Below are 14227 nucleotides of genomic sequence, written 5' to 3' on the forward strand. Positions count from 1 at the left end.
AAGCTGGTCCCAGCTCCTGTGATCCTGCTTTACCGGCAATCACTTTGGCCCAAGAGCCCCAGCAGTGGGCTTCCCCACACGTTGCCTCCTTCAATCTTTGCATCTCACAGGGAAGGAAAAGGAGGCTCTGTCAGATCAGTTTGCCCGAGGTCACTTAACTACTGGTAAGCGCCAAAGCCAAGAACCTCAAACTAGGTCTGACTCTTAAGAGAACCTACCCCATCCGTGCTCATTCACCCAGTCTGCCCCAAATCAATTCATGCACACCCTCTTCCTCCAGCTCCCCTGCTGCCACCAGCCCTCCCACCAGGATGGGCAGTTCGGCCAGGCTCCGTTTTCCGCAACTCCTGTCCCACCTCCCGTTTCTAAGTAGCTGCCAGGACTTAAAAGAAGAAAAAAAATCACAAGAATATTACTCAGCTTTATTTTTATTTAAAAGATTTTATTTATTTATTTGCCAGAGAGAGACACAGTGAGAGAGGGAACACAAGCAGGGGGAGTGGGAGAGGGAGAACCAGACTTCCCGCCGAGCAACGAGCCCGATGTGGGGCTCGATCCCAGAACCCTGGGATCATGACCTGAGCCGGAGGCAGACGCTTAAGGACTGAGCCACCCAGACGCCCCGAATATTACTCAGCTTTAAAAGGGAACGGAATTCTGACACACGCCACAGTGTGAACGAAACTTGAGAACATTATGCTAAATAAGTCAGATCCCAAAGGATAAATACTGTATGCTTCCACGGTGAGGCCCCCAGAGTAATCAAATTCCATTGAGACAAAAATTAAAATGGTGGGTGCCGGGGGCTGGAGGAGGGAATAGGGAGTGATTTAACAGGTACGGAATCCAACTTCGGAAGATGGAAAGCAGTCGAGATAGAGGCTGGTGATGGCTGTGTCATGAGAAGGCACCCAATGCCACTGACTTGTATGGGCTGAACAGTAAATCTCATGTATTAACTCTAAAAACAATCATCACAACATGCCACTTCCCTGTATTGCAATTACATCCCACCCTTGCCAGGAGGGTTTCCACTTTACCCCAAGTGTGAGACCTTGAGCAAGAAAACCTCTCTGCGCCCCACCTCCTCTATAAAGCGGGGGTAATGACAGCGACGACACCCCCAGTAATGGTGTGGTTTGCACGAATACACCAGTGCTTGATGAACTACACTTGGCAGTGACAGCCCAGGCTGCTTCCGGACCCATCTCCAGCCACCGCGGGGCCTCTGCTTCCCACCCTTCTGCCTGGTGCTCGCCCCAGATCTTAGGGCCGGCTCATCCCTTCGGGCGTACGTCGGCCCGGGATTGCCTCGTTTATTTACTTCTGTGTGTCCTCGTCCTAAAACCTATGTTGCGGAGCAGCAGGGCCGGGCCGGCTCCCTCTGCGCGCCAACCTGCGGCAGGCTCCCGGGCACCGAGCATGAGTGCGTGGCACGTGCTGACGTCCGCGTGGGCGCGGAGGTCAGTTCGGGGCCCACGCGGCCCCGGAGGGGAGCAGCTACCAAGCCCAAGCCGCTCGGCTCTGCACCTCACCGCGGCCCACGGTCCCTGAGGCCCGGAAACCCCCCGCCCCAGAGCAGCGAACGGGGAGGGCCGGCCACGTGCACACGCGCAGGCGGCGCTCCCGCACTTCCGGCAGCAGTGCATCCTGGGACTTGGAGTTCGCCGCAGGCCTGCGGCCGTAGGACACCGCAACTCGAAGGCTCTCGTCTCCGCTGCCTGGGCGCCGCGTGACGTCACTCGGAGGCGCCCGCAGCGCCCGGCGCGCGGGTCCCGGGGACTTCTGGGTAGCGGATTACCCCCGCCCCCCACGTCGTCGCCTTCCTTTCCGTCCCTGACGCCGCCGAGGTCGCACGCGTGAGGCTTCTCCGCCGCCGAGTGAGTGGGCGGCGGGGCCGGGGCGCGGGCCGGCCTGCGGTGCCGTGGGGGGCTGTGGGGGGCCGCGGGAGGCGGGCGGGAGGCGCCGGGCCGGAGCACGCGCGGCCGGGGCCGGGGCGGGAGGCCTCTGGGTAAGGCCGCCTGTGCTCTCCTCCCGCCTCAGGATGCGCTACGTCGCCTCCTACCTGCTGGCCGCCCTCGGGGGCAATGCCTCCCCCAGCGCCAAGGACATCAAGAAGATCCTGGACAGCGTGGGCATCGAGGCGGATGACGACCGGCTCAACAAGGTAGGCGCGCCGCTGGGCTCCGGCGTCCTCGGCGGGGCCTCGCTCCGGGGAAGGTGCAGCTGGATGTGCCCGCGTGTGCGCGGGGGTCCCGATGCAGCCCCAAGGCGGGTGGGCGTGAGGCGGAGTTCAGCCTGGCTCGGGGCAAGGGACGGGAAGGTTACGGCGCCGCCGAGACTGCCTAGGAACTGTTCCCAGAGAAGCGCACCTTCTTAGTGACGTTCTTCCGCGTGGTGGGATCCAAACCGAAATACTTGGCTGCCTTGTCTCGGGAGTCTTAGGAGTGCGCTGGTTCCCCCTTGGAGCGAGTCCTCGGGGAAGCCACGTGTGGTGGTTACTGCTGGGCTGGACGGGCAGGCCTGGAGGCTCTGGGGCCTCTTCTCGCGGCTCGCTGCCGCAGCTCGCCCTGCCCCGGTTGGGGAAGTTAAGGCAGGGGCGCGTTAGTGAGTCTTTGGTAATTGGTGCTTCTGGTTATTCTAGGTCATCAGTGAGCTGAACGGAAAAAATATCGAAGACGTCATTGCCCAGGGTGAGACTGTGTGCAGGGGGTCTTCGTTCTCGGGGTCCATCCTGATGCCTGCTGGTCAGCCTGTGGCCTGCCAGGTTTCGCTTGTGGACCAGAGCACTCTAGAAGCCTCACCCAGAGAAGCAGGCAGGCTTCAGTGAGCTTGTGCCAGGGATGCTTCTGGACAGGCCGGGTGGTGGGGCAGCAGGGCGGGGCCGGAGCTCTCAGAGGGGAACCCGGATTTTGTAAACACCGCTCACCATGTGCTCTCGGTGAGGGGCTCGGGAGCACAGACCGGGACTGCCCAGGATGACCGCAGGTCCCTGCCCCCCTTTACTGGGCAGGTGGTTTTCTGATGACAAGGCTGGAGCTGATGGGAAGTGTTTGGAAATCGTACCATCGGGACGACTGTTCTGTCCCTGTGGGCTCAGTGAGGCAAAGCCAGCTCAGCACACAGCCGTGTCTGAGCTCACTGATGAGGACCTGGACCCGGCCAGCAGACTCGGTCCTTGCCGGGTTGTAAACATGGTGGGGTGCTGTGGCTCAGTTTCTTGGGGCGGGATTCCTAGAAGCCAAGTTTCCAGATAGGGAACTTGAGGAAGCCTGGGTGTGTGGGGGGGGCACAGGCAGAGCCGCCCATCCGAGAGCACAGAGGAGCCGGTGACTCTGGCACTTGGCTGTGGGCCTCCGTACATTGGGCAGATTGTTTCTGAGGCAGCCTTCAGGCTGAGCACCTGCTCTGGTCTCATTTTCCCTGATTGCCGTAGGTATTGGCAAGCTGGCCAGCGTGCCTGCTGGTGGGGCTGTCGCCGTGTCTGCCGCCCCAGGGTCTGCAGCTCCTGCGGCTGGCGCTGCCCCTGCTGCTGGTAAGTGGAGGCTGGGGCAGGGTCTCCGCTGGGAGTCTGTCTTGCACCGTGGGCCTTGCTCACTGCCCCCTTTCTCTCTACAGCAGAGGAAAAGAAAGACGAGAAGAAGGAGGAGTCGGAGGAGTCGGACGACGACATGGGATTCGGCTTGTTCGATTAGGTTCCTGCTCACCCCCATCTGCTGGCAAATAAAACCCTTTTTATGTATCTATGAAATGGCTTGTGAGCGTTTTGTAAGAGTGTGGCCTTGGCACAGGGCAGGTGTGGGGGCCCCACCACACGGTGGGTGGGCGGGCCTTCATTCCGGGAGAAACCAGAGCCCTTCCTGGTGAGGTGGAGTTCCCAGGCAGGAGGAGCTCCCCGAAAAGCTGGGGATCTGGTGCAGAAATGGGTACCTGGGAGGGGGGACATCTCCTGTGGATCTTGGGTGTGGTCAAGCCTTGAGTAGGCTCAGGAGGGGGCGTTAGCCTTCTCGGGCACAGTCCTGGCTTCTGAGGACTGCAGGGGCCTTCCCAGAGTGAAGCTTTCAGGGGGACACACAGGAAAACTTAAAAAGCAGCAGTGGGTGGTCTCCACTGCCCTGAGGTGGCTCTGGCTGGCGGAGGCCAGCAGTTGCCCTGAGACTGGTAGCATTCTTCAGTTTCACAAAAGGAGAGAGGGGTGGTGGTGCCTGGTGCACGTGGGATCCCGAGTTTCCCTGCAGAGTTGGGTTCAGTTCACGTTCAAACTCTGCTTTAATCTTCGAGCAACTCGGTCCTATCATAGGTCCTTCGAGTTACCGCAGCTATTGATGACCTGGGCAGGTGTGGAAGTGGCTTGTAGGTAGTGATGTTGGGTCACGTGACCACGAAGTCCCCTTGGGGTGGGCCTGCCTGTGCCTCTCCTGCCAAGCTCTGGCTGGAATGGGGGGCAGGAGGGAGAGTTCCTCCCACCGCCACCCTGGGCCCTGGGTCCTCTGCCCACCAAGGCCAGCCCACTTACTAGATGCTCGTCTTCCCCCTGTGAAGGCTCTGGGTCAGCAGCAGGCTGTGGTGTGCGTAGCCATCGTGTGCCAGGCTACAGCTCTGAAGAAGGAGCTGCCGTCCATGTGCTGTAGTTCTGCAGGGAAAGAGCACAGAATGAGTGTAACAAGGGACAGCTGGGGGGTGGAGGGCCTTCCTCAGGTAGGGAGTCAAGACCTGGAGAAGGGGGTCTGCAGGGTAGGAGTGTGCATGGGTTGTGGGAAAGAAGGCCTAAGACCCCTCCGGTTACCCTCTGGCGGGTGGAACATGGGCCCAGAGGAAGAAGTGAGCATCATTGCAAGGTTCCCAGCAGCATGTGCTGCAAGGGGCAAGTGTGAGTGGGGGTTGGGAGAGAGGCGGATTGTGGATGCCCAAGGACACAGGTGGTGAGGGGACATGGCTCCAGGTTCAGCTAGAGGGCTCCCCAGAGGAGAGGACCCAGATTCCACGGGCAGACCTTGGGCCCTGAAGTGAAGGGCCCCGTGTAGTCAGAGGACACCATGGGAGCATGACACCCGCCCGAATGATCACACAGCAAACACCAGGGCTTCTCATGCACGCTGGCTGGGAGGAGGGGGAGGCCCACCTTCCACCCCGAGCCAGGGTTCCTGGAAGTGCTGTTGTGTTCCTGGCTCCAGAGCAGACATTCCCAGGGGCCTGGAGGGAGTGATGTGTACCCAAAACAGCTCAACCCTGGTGTGGAAATGGGGGCAGAGGTCTCCCCGCACTGGGGCAGTGCCAGCCTTCAAGGCCCCAGTCCCTCGGAACCAGGAAGGCCTGGACCCTGGCTTCTTGGAGCAGGTCAGGGCAGGACCTTTTTAAGCCCCTGGCTCAGCCTGCACCAGCCAGCTCCCCTCTTGGTGGTCACCCTGGTGAACCCCTGGACTTTCAAGGCCAGCCCTGAGAGTGCTTCATCCGCACGGTACCACACCTGCCCCCTGCTGCTTCCGGCAGCATCCCCAGGGGCTCAGTCAGCAGGGGCCCTGATCATCCTGATGGGGCCACTCTCTGCTCTATACATCCATCCAAAGCACTTGGGGGATAAGATCCCCATGTACAACAGAAGGTCAAGTTTGTCTAGGTCAAATTTATTTATTTTTCTAGTTGTTTATGAAATTTTAGGGTTTTTTTGAGATTTAATTATTTTTATTTTGTTTCTGTTTTTTAAATTTTATTTTATTTAAATTCAATCCAATTAATTCAGGGCGACTGGGTGGCTCTGTCGGTGAAGCATCTGCCTTTGGCTCAGGTCATGATCCCAGAGTCCTGGGATCGAGCCCGGCCCTCCGGCTCCCTGCTTGCTTCTCCCTCTCCCTCTGCGCCTCCCCACCATTCACGCTCTCTCTCTGTCTCAAATAAAATCTTTTTTAAAAAATAAAATTCAATTAACAGCGTGTTGTTAGTCTCAGAGGTAGAGTTCAGTGATTCATCAGTTGCATATAACACCCAGTGCTCATTACATCACTTGTCCTTCTTAATTTCACAGTTATTCCATCCCCCTATCCTCCTCCCCTCCAACAACCCTCAGTTTGTTTCCCAGAGTTAAGAGTCTCTTGGTGGGGCGGGGGGGGGGGGGCGCCTGGGTGCCTCAGTCGTTAAACATCTGCCTTCGGCTCAGGTCATGATCCCAGCGTCCTGGGATCCAGCCCTGCCTCCAGCTCCCTGCTCAGGGGGAGCCTGCTTCTCCCTCTCTAGCTTCCCCTGCTTGTGTTCCCTCTCTCACTATCTCTCTCTATCAAATAAATAAAATCTAAAAAGAAAAAGTCTCTTATGGTTGTCTCCCTCTCTGATTTCACTTTGTTTTATTTTTCCCTTCCTTCCCCTATGCTCCTTTGTTTCATTTCTTAAATTCCACAGATGAGTGAGATAATATGATAACTGTCTTTCCCTGATTGAATTCTTTGGCTTAACATAATACCTTCTACTTCCATCCACGTCGTTGTAAATGGGAAGATTTCTTTTTTTTTTCTTTTTTTTTGCTGGCTGAGTAGTATTCCATCGTGTATATATGAACCACGTCTTCTTTATCCATTCATCTGTCCATGGACATTTGGGCTCTTTCCATAGTTTGGCTATTGTGGACATTGCGGCTATAAGCATCAGTTGCATTTCTATACACCAACAATGAGACAGAAGAAAGAGAGATTAAGGAATCAATCCCATTTACAATTGTACCAAAAACCATAAGATACCTAGGAATAAACCTAACCAAAGAGGCAACAGATCTGTACTCTCAAACTATACAACACTTATGTGTAGGTCAAATTTAGTTAGATAACCCCTGCTTTCCTCTTTCCCAGTACCCAGGCCTGGGCTCCCCTCCCCACCAGTGCCTTTGTGCGTGGCACAGCCTGGGCAGCCCTGTGTCCTTCCTGGGTTAACTGCCCACACACACCATCCTCTCTCAGTCCTCTTTTTGAGCTTATATAAACAATGTCTCCCCACCTCTACCCCCCAATAGGGCTCTGTCTGGGTTGACCTTGATCAACTGCTCTATCTTGTGCTGGCCCCTCTGCCAGGCACACTGTGAGTGCCAAGTATGGGTGGCTCACGGCACAGAGGCTGAGGGATGGACATCCTGACCCAGACGGCCTGTCCCAAGGTGGTAGCCCTGCTCTGCCTTCTCAGCCTGGGCCTGGGTGGCGGGCGATCCCAAGCCACAGCCCAGACCTCCAGTCCTGGCACCAGCTGGGTCTTGAGCTGAGCTCCTGCCTGGGGAGTGGGTGCTCCTGGGGAGACAGAGGCATCCCACCACCCCAGCACAGACCAGCTCCTTGTTTGGGAGGTGGGGTGAGGCTCAGGGCTGGCTCCTGGAAGCAAGCCAGCCAACGCCTGCCCTACAGTCCAGGAGAAAAATGCGGAAAAGGGGCGGGAGGGTGACATCACTGGAGTGCTCCACCTGCTGGGGCAATTAGCGGGGGCGGGGCGGGGCGGGAGTCATACCCAAGTAGACCCCACAGCCTGAAGAGCCCAGGTCGGACGAAGTAAACCAGGTTAGTGCGCAGCTATGGAGGGGCCGCGGCGGCGGGCAGCTGGGGCCTGAGGTCAGGTTGGGGTCTACGGCACTAGTGTTAGCTCTGCAAGTTGAGTGGGATTTGCATCCGCCCCTAGATATTTATGGGTCAGTCTGTGGGTGACTCAGTGGGTCCTGCGGGGGGTCCCTGCCCTGGAGCGAGCTCCTCAGTGTCCCGAGTGGGTGTTGAAGGCGGACCCCAGAGGAACCGGGCGGTGACTGCCCAGACACCAGTGGCCCTCCCCTCGCAAGTATCCAGATTGGTACGAGGCTCTCAGGGCCCCAGACTCCGTGCGCCCCAGGCCTGCGCTCGCCCCGCCCCACACCCCTGGGCTACCGTGTGTTCCCTCGCGCTCCCCCCGGAGGCCCGGCCTTGGGGATCGGGGCCGGGGGCGGGGCTCCAGGGCCCCCGGAGGGCGCGGCCGTTCCCGGCGCGCTCCGATTGGGCCGCGCGTGCCGGCCCCGCCCCTGCCCGCCCCCACTAAAAACACCGCCGCCGCCGCCGCCGTCTAGCGCAGCGTCTCCGCCTCTGCCGGCGGAGACCTAGAGCTGGAGCGACCGCGGGGCCGACCGCGGCCCCAGAGCGAGCGGGAGCGCGCGGTGCGCAGCGAGCCCCGGAGCCCGGCGGGCCGCAGCGATGTTCCCCAAGGAGGCGACGTGGAACATCTCGTTCGCGGGCTGCGGCTTCCTCGGCGTCTACCACATCGGCGTGGCCTCCTGCCTCCGCGAGCACGCGCCCTTCCTGGTGGCCAACGCCACGCACATCTACGGCGCCTCGGCCGGGGCGCTCACGGCCACGGCGCTGGTCACCGGAGCCTGCCTGGGTGAGCGGGGCCGGGAGGGGGTCACGGCGCTGGTCACCGGAGCCTGCCTGGGTGAGCGGGGCCGGGCGGGGGGGCGCTGCCTCGGTGAACGGAGGCCGGGCAGATGCTCTTCGGGAGCGTAGAGCGCCCCCCCCAGTCCCTCCGCAAGGGGAAGCTGGCGGGGCCGCCGTGCGGTGGGGAGGGGGTCTCTGCCCGCGCCCAGGACCCCCACCGAAGCTCCGATCCCGGGAGCAGGCCCCGGGGCGGGGCCTGGTTTGTTTTGCTCCGAGGCGCCCCGGGATTGGGGTGTGGCCATGCGCACCTCTGGCGCCGAGGCTCAGGGCGCAAAGGCTGGAGGGTCTGGCAGGTGCAGCGGACGTATTTCATTGGGAAGAGAAAGTAACTCGTGGGCGGGACCGTGAGAGTTGGGGGAGGGGCCTCACCACCCCCGTAGCCCGGCAGTGGACTGGATGCCAGCGGTCACCGTGTCCTGGGGCTGCGCTGTTCCAGGCTGCCGTGTCCCCGGGGTCCTGTATGAGGGTGGCCTCTTAAGAGCATTTGGGCACTGTGGAAGCTCAGGCCCGGGCATGGCAAGCCCTCCCCTCCCCCCTTCCCCTCCCCCCCGCACATCACCCACTGTGGGCGTGATTTGCATCCGCCCCTAGATATTTATGGGTCAGTCTGTGGATGGGTCCCCAGTTGTGGCCAACGTATTTTGCCCACTCCCTGGGGTGGGAGGTGCTTCTGAACTCTCCAGCCCCGTGGGCGGCATTGCAGAGGTCTGTGTGTATTGGGATGGGCTTCTCCACTCACACACACTTCCGGCAGGGTGCTTGCAAGTGCTGTTTACGGCACACTGAGTACTTAGGGAGTCCTGGGAATGGTGCCCAGCCCCCAACCTACTAGGGCAGCCAAGGTGACAGAAGGGTCATCAGTTCTCAAATGCCAAGCCCGGCAGGAGCCTGTCCAGGGTTCTTCCCTGCCCCTTTCCCATGACCTTTGCCCTGAGGGAGGTGGGGTGGAAGGAGCACAACTCTCCATCCTTGGGACCTGGGGGTTCACCTCTGTGGCCCTGCCCCTCCCTCCCTTGGAAGCCTTCAGGCCATTGTGTCTCTCAGACCTGCCTGCTGGCCTCAGGACACACCTGGCTCCCACAGGAGCTCCTCTTTCCACCCCCACGAAGCCTCTTTTCACGAGTGGTCTTGGGCAACTGCAGTCCCCACAGCATGGCAGGTTCTGGCCCCACTTCTGACGAGGACCATGTGATCTGCAGCTCCTCCCCAAGGCCCTCCCACTTTGTGACCACTCCAGGGCCCCTACTCTGTCTTTGTGTGAGGCCAATGCCCATGGGCTCCCAGGAGGAGTCTTGCTTGGCAGGAGCTTGGTCTTGGCTGCAGTGGGTCACGATCGTGCTTTCTCAGGGGTGGTGGGACCCCACTCTTTCCAGCCTCATGCCCACAGGCCTGTGCTGGGCTCCCTGGATCTGGATCTGGCCAAGTGGGTGAAGGCTGAGACTGGTCAGGGTTGAACCTCTGCCTTCCCCTCTTCCCAGGCTGGGGGCCACGCCAGGCCAGGCCTAATGACGCATGGATCGGGCCAAGCAGTTGGGAAATACCAGGCAGAGGGCAGGCCTTGGCCGCAGCTGTCAGCCCTCCCCGGGTGGTGGCCTGCCTCTGTCTCTCCAGGGGCAGGTAGCAGAAGTCGCAGTTGTGGGCCAGGCCCCATGCTGGATACTGGGAATACTCCAGGGTAGATGGAGATGCCACGAGTCTGTGTGCTGTGGGACTCTGGGTGTGGAACCATGGGGGGTGTGCTAAGCCAGGAGCGCTGGCCCCTGACCCTTGGCCCTTCTGACCTAGGCGAGGCAGGTGCCAACATCATCGAGGTGTCTAAGGAAGCCCGGAAGCGGTTCCTGGGTCCACTGCACCCCTCCTTCAACCTGGTAAAGATTATCCGTGGTTGCCTGCTGAAGGTCCTGCCTGCTGACAGCCATGAGCGTGCCAGTGGGCGCCTGGGCATCTCCCTGACCCGTGTCTCTGATGGCGAGAACGTCATTATATCCCACTTCAAGTCCAAGGATGAGCTCATCCAGGTGGGCCCTGGTGGGGCCGCATTGGGGGTGTACTACGAACTCCAGGCCTCTGCTCACCACCCCTCCCTGTCCCCGCCCCACAGGCCAATGTCTGCAGCACCTTCATCCCTGTGTACTGTGGCCTCATCCCTCCCTCCCTCCAGGGCGTAGTAAGTATCCCCTGGCACATTTCCTGGGGGATAAGAGTTGGCCGGTGTGTGAGCAGCGGGACACGGCAGGGGGAAGAGGAAGCCGTCGGTGCCCCCCCCCCCTTGCTGTCCCTGTTGCCTCACTTCCCCCGAGTTGCTCAACAGCAGGCCGGCCCCCTGGAGACACATACTTCCTGTGGCTGTCTCCACCCCGCCCCCATGGTCTAGCCATCGGCCCAGCGGCCAGGCAGGCCTGTGGCCCGTGCCCAGTGCCCAGTGGGTGAAAGGCACAAAGGAAGTAGCCACTGGGTGGGGCCCAAGGTGGCCCAGTGGGCTAGCCAGCTTGGTCCTCGGGCCCCTCCCTGTGTAACCATGTGTCCCGGCCGCAGCGCTATGTTGATGGTGGCATCTCAGACAACCTGCCACTCTACGAGCTCAAGAACACTATCACCGTGTCCCCCTTTTCGGGGGAGAGTGACATCTGCCCGCAGGACAGCTCCACCAACATCCATGAGCTCCGGGTCACCAACACCAGCATCCAGTTCAACCTGCGCAATTTGTACCGCTTGTCCAAGGCCTTGTTCCCGCCCGAGCCCACGGTGAGTCCGCTGGAGCCCCCAGTGAGCCCTGTGCCGGGGAGGCGGGGGCCTGCAGGGCCTCTCCACGGGGGCCACCTGTCCAGCCTGGATCCAAGTTAGCTTGGTGGAGGGGAGGGGTAGCAGGGACGCCAGGGCCTCTAGGGGGCAGGACAGGGCTCGTGTGGCCGCCTGCTCTAATTTACCACCCCGCTGCCGCAGGTGCTGCGAGAGATGTGCAAACAGGGCTATAGGGACGGCCTGCGTTTTCTGAGGCGCAACGGTGCGTGGGTGCCCCCGGGAGCGGCTGTGGGCGGGGTGGGATGGTGGCTCTGCACTGTTGTCCGGGCTGCAGTGCTGATCACCCGTCTGGGGGTCCCCACCCAGGCCTCCTGAACCAGCCCAACCCTCTGCTGGCGCTGCCCCCTGCACCCCCACCTCCCCCCAAGGACGATGATGTGGAGGATGGCCAGGCGGCCACAGGGAAGGCCCCAGTGGATGGCCACTTGCAGCCACCCCTGGAGGATCACATCCTGGAGCATCTGCCTTCGAGGCTCAATGAGGGTGTGTGGAGGCGGGATGGGGGGGCGGGGGCTCCTGGCTGAGGGGGGAATGAGGGTGTGTGGAGGCGGGGTGGGGGGGTAGGGGCTCCTGGCTGGGGGGCGAATGAGGGTGGAGGTGGGGTGGCGGGGTGGGGGCTCCTGGCTGGGGGGCGAATGAGGGTGGAGGAGGGGTGGGGGGGCAGGGGCTCCTGGCTGGGGGGGGAATGAGGGTGTGTGGAGGCGGGGTGGGGGGGTAGGGGCTCCTGGCTGGGGGGCGAATGAGGGTGGAGGCGGGGTGGGGGGGTGGGGGCTCCTGGCTGGGGGGGGAAGCCGAGGAGCAGAGAGATCCTGGCCTCCCCAGCTGGCGGTCAGCTTCCCTCCTGCATCCCACCCCCAGCCCTGCTGGAGGCCTGCATAGAGCCCAAGGACCTGCTGACCACCTTCTCCAACATGTTGCCTGTGCGTCTGGCCACAGCCATGATGGTGCCCTACACTCTGCCGCTGGAGAGTGCGGTGTCCTTCACCATCCGGTGAGGGGAGTAGGGGGTTTGGGCCAGGGAGCACGGGGGACCGAACTTTGGGGTCATCCATGAGTGATGGACGCCCTAGGGGGAAAAGGCCACTGGTTGGGGGAGGCTGCAGAGATGCCGTGTCGAGGCTTCCAGAATCTGGGGCGCAGGCGGGGGTAGAGCGGGCATGGGTGTGAGCGCCGAGCCATAGAGCCTGAGGCCATGCCTCCCGTGCCCCCAGCTTGCTGGAGTGGCTGCCTGACGTCCCTGAGGACATCCGGTGGATGAAGGAGCAGACGGGTAGCATCTGCCAGTACCTGGTGATGCGAGCCAAGAGGAAGCTGGGCAGCCACCTGCCCTCCAGGTGAGCCCCCCTCCCTGTTGTGTCTGCCCAGGGCCGGAAGCCTCAGTGGCGTCCACGGCAGCCCTCCGGCCCTCCATCCCTCCCCCTGCAGGCTGTCAGAGCAGATGGAGCTCCGCCGCGCGCAGTCGCTGCCCTCTGTGTCGCTGTCCTGTACGGCCTACAGTGAGGCGCTGCCCAGCTGGATGCGCAACAGCCTGTCGCTAGGGGACGCGCTGGCCAAGTGGGAGGAGCGCCAGCGCCAGCTGCTCCTGGGCCTTCTCTGCACCAACGTGGCCTTCCCGCCGGATGCCCTGCGCATGCGCGCTCCCGCCAGCCCTGCCCCCACGCCCCCACAGCTCCCACCCACCGTGCCCCCTTGCTGAGCGCCCTTGCTCCACCCTTCCCCAGCCCCCTGGGGCCCCAGTGCTGAGGGCTGGGCCCCCCAGCTTCCCTGCCCTGTGAGGTGGGGCCCTGGGGCGGGCTGAGACCCCCCACCCCACTCCCGGGCCTCTCTCCATTACCCCTGCAGCAGTAAGGAGAGGGGGCCCCTCACAGCTGCTAGAAGGGGACTTGCTGTCAGCCCCCTCCACCAACCACTCACGTGCTGCACCTGTGCCTTAGTCTCCCCCTCAGGCCCCACCCCAGAACTGGGGAGGAGGGCAGGGCTGCACCTCCTGGGGCCCCCAAGTCAGTGCAGTATTACCCCTGAGAACTTTGCACCTGCTCCTCCCTCCTCATTTGTCATGTTTTGCTGAAGAACGAATGTGAAGAATTATTTATTTTCGCCAAAGCAGATGTAATAAATGCCCGGGCTCAGCCCCCGCCTCCTTCACTCGTGTGTGACTCCCTGGCCAATGTCTCTACTTCGGGTCAGGCTTTCAGGGGCCCTGTGCTCCTTGAGCCTGGCATTCGGTCCTGCCAGCCAGGCCTGAGGCCTTCCCCTAAAGGCCCTCGTGGGCCTCCTGGGTTCTAGCGCACTTCTCTGGCTGGGGCCCATACGTTTGCCCCACTTTGTCCTGAGGTCTGCTGGCTGGCCCTTGGGCACAGCTTTCCAAGGGCCAGCGGAAATACTGGGACCAAGATCCCTGCTAAATAAAAACGAAGAAATGTTTACAAAAGGTGGCGTCTTCATTTCCACTCATTGGTGACGCAGGTGGTGTGGGGCTGATCTCAGGGTTGGATGGCTATGGAGGGTGGGGTTCCCCAGCTGAGCACCGAGGACCTGGGAGACACGGGACCTGTTCTACTTTGGGCATTTGGCGCAAGGCGCTGGGCCTCCCCCCTTGGCAAACCTCACTGGCCAGCATACACACCTTCTCGATCCCCTGCCCCCTTCCCCACCAGTCTCCTGGGGCACCCCGTCTCCTGCCAATATATAGGAGTAGTATGGAATGTCAGGCTGGGTGAGGTCCGACCCCGAGGAGGCTGGACCTTGTTCCGTGGGAGACATAGTTTCCTGAAAACGTCCTCTGATCTGGACAGTCTGAGGGGATGCAGCCCTTCTTGGTGACCAAAAGGGCCCATGGGTGAGGGGCACTGGAGCAGAGCTGGCTGGCTGGCTGGCTGTCCAGAGCTCTTGGTCCTGACCAAGGTGTCAGGCAGCTCTGGAGCTGGTGGCAGCCCCCAGCCAACAATAACGGTGGGACTGCAGGACCGGGAGAGCCGGCTCGGCAGGTCCCCACGTGC

The 14227-nt window shown here is 61.4% G+C and overlaps 2 protein-coding genes, 1 long non-coding RNA gene and 1 other non-coding gene across 6 annotated transcripts; 3 read left to right on the plus strand and 1 right to left on the minus strand.

The window, feature by feature from the left end:
• Window positions 1-412: 412 nt before the first annotated feature.
• Window positions 413-8007, minus strand: LOC118530308 (uncharacterized). 2 transcript variants are annotated; one of them, XR_004914569.2, is made up of 4 exons: window positions 7016-8007; window positions 6455-6647; window positions 4517-4633; window positions 413-4058 (listed from the first exon to the last, which is right to left on the minus strand). It is a non-coding gene; the product is annotated as an uncharacterized LOC118530308 (long non-coding RNA). The 2 variants fall into 2 exon arrangements; XR_004914567.2 differs by having other exon boundaries at window positions 2769-3612; window positions 7016-8005.
• On the plus strand, window positions 1740-3751 carry RPLP2 (ribosomal protein lateral stalk subunit P2). Its single transcript, XM_036083717.2, has 5 exons — window positions 1740-1880; window positions 2044-2167; window positions 2645-2693; window positions 3437-3535; window positions 3619-3751. Exons 2-5 carry the CDS (start codon window positions 2045-2047, stop codon window positions 3693-3695), a joined length of 348 nt encoding a protein of 115 aa, XP_035939610.1. The 5' UTR covers window positions 1740-1880; window position 2044; the 3' UTR covers window positions 3696-3751.
• On the plus strand, window positions 2726-2859 carry LOC118530320 (small nucleolar RNA SNORA52). Its single transcript, XR_004914577.1, has one exon. It is a non-coding gene; the product is annotated as a small nucleolar RNA SNORA52 (small nucleolar RNA).
• A 55-nt stretch (window positions 8008-8062) lies between the features above and the next one.
• PNPLA2 (patatin like domain 2, triacylglycerol lipase) lies at window positions 8063-13659 on the plus strand. 2 transcript variants are annotated; one of them, XM_078057579.1, is made up of 9 exons: window positions 8063-8424; window positions 10212-10444; window positions 10528-10593; window positions 10962-11171; window positions 11370-11430; window positions 11535-11711; window positions 12087-12219; window positions 12440-12562; window positions 12654-13659. In XM_078057579.1, exons 1-9 carry the CDS (start codon window positions 8187-8189, stop codon window positions 12922-12924), a joined length of 1512 nt encoding a protein of 503 aa, XP_077913705.1. In that variant the 5' UTR covers window positions 8063-8186; the 3' UTR covers window positions 12925-13659. The 2 variants fall into 2 exon arrangements, with proteins under 2 accessions (XP_077913705.1, XP_035939617.1); XM_036083724.2 differs by having other exon boundaries at window positions 8063-8373.
• Window positions 13660-14227: the final 568 nt, after the last annotated feature.

Source organism: Halichoerus grypus, chromosome 11, assembly GCF_964656455.1.
Source record: "Halichoerus grypus chromosome 11, mHalGry1.hap1.1, whole genome shotgun sequence".
NCBI classification, from domain to species: domain Eukaryota; kingdom Metazoa; phylum Chordata; class Mammalia; order Carnivora; family Phocidae; genus Halichoerus; species Halichoerus grypus.

Coding starts and splice junctions, on each gene's coding strand:
- PNPLA2 (XM_078057579.1), top strand. CDS start 8,187: ATGTTCCCCAAGGAGGCGACGTGGAACATCTCGTTCGCGGGCTGCGGC. Junction 10,445..10,527: donor CCAAGGATGAGCTCATCCAG/GTGGGCCCTGGT, acceptor CCCGCCCCACAG/GCCAATGTCTGCAGCACCTT. Junction 12,563..12,653: donor GGCAGCCACCTGCCCTCCAG/GTGAGCCCCCCT, acceptor CTCCCCCTGCAG/GCTGTCAGAGCAGATGGAGC.
- RPLP2 (XM_036083717.2), top strand. CDS start 2,045: ATGCGCTACGTCGCCTCCTACCTGCTGGCCGCCCTCGGGGGCAATGCC. Junction 2,168..2,644: donor ATGACGACCGGCTCAACAAG/GTAGGCGCGCCG, acceptor TGGTTATTCTAG/GTCATCAGTGAGCTGAACGG. Junction 3,536..3,618: donor TGGCGCTGCCCCTGCTGCTG/GTAAGTGGAGGC, acceptor TTCTCTCTACAG/CAGAGGAAAAGAAAGACGAG.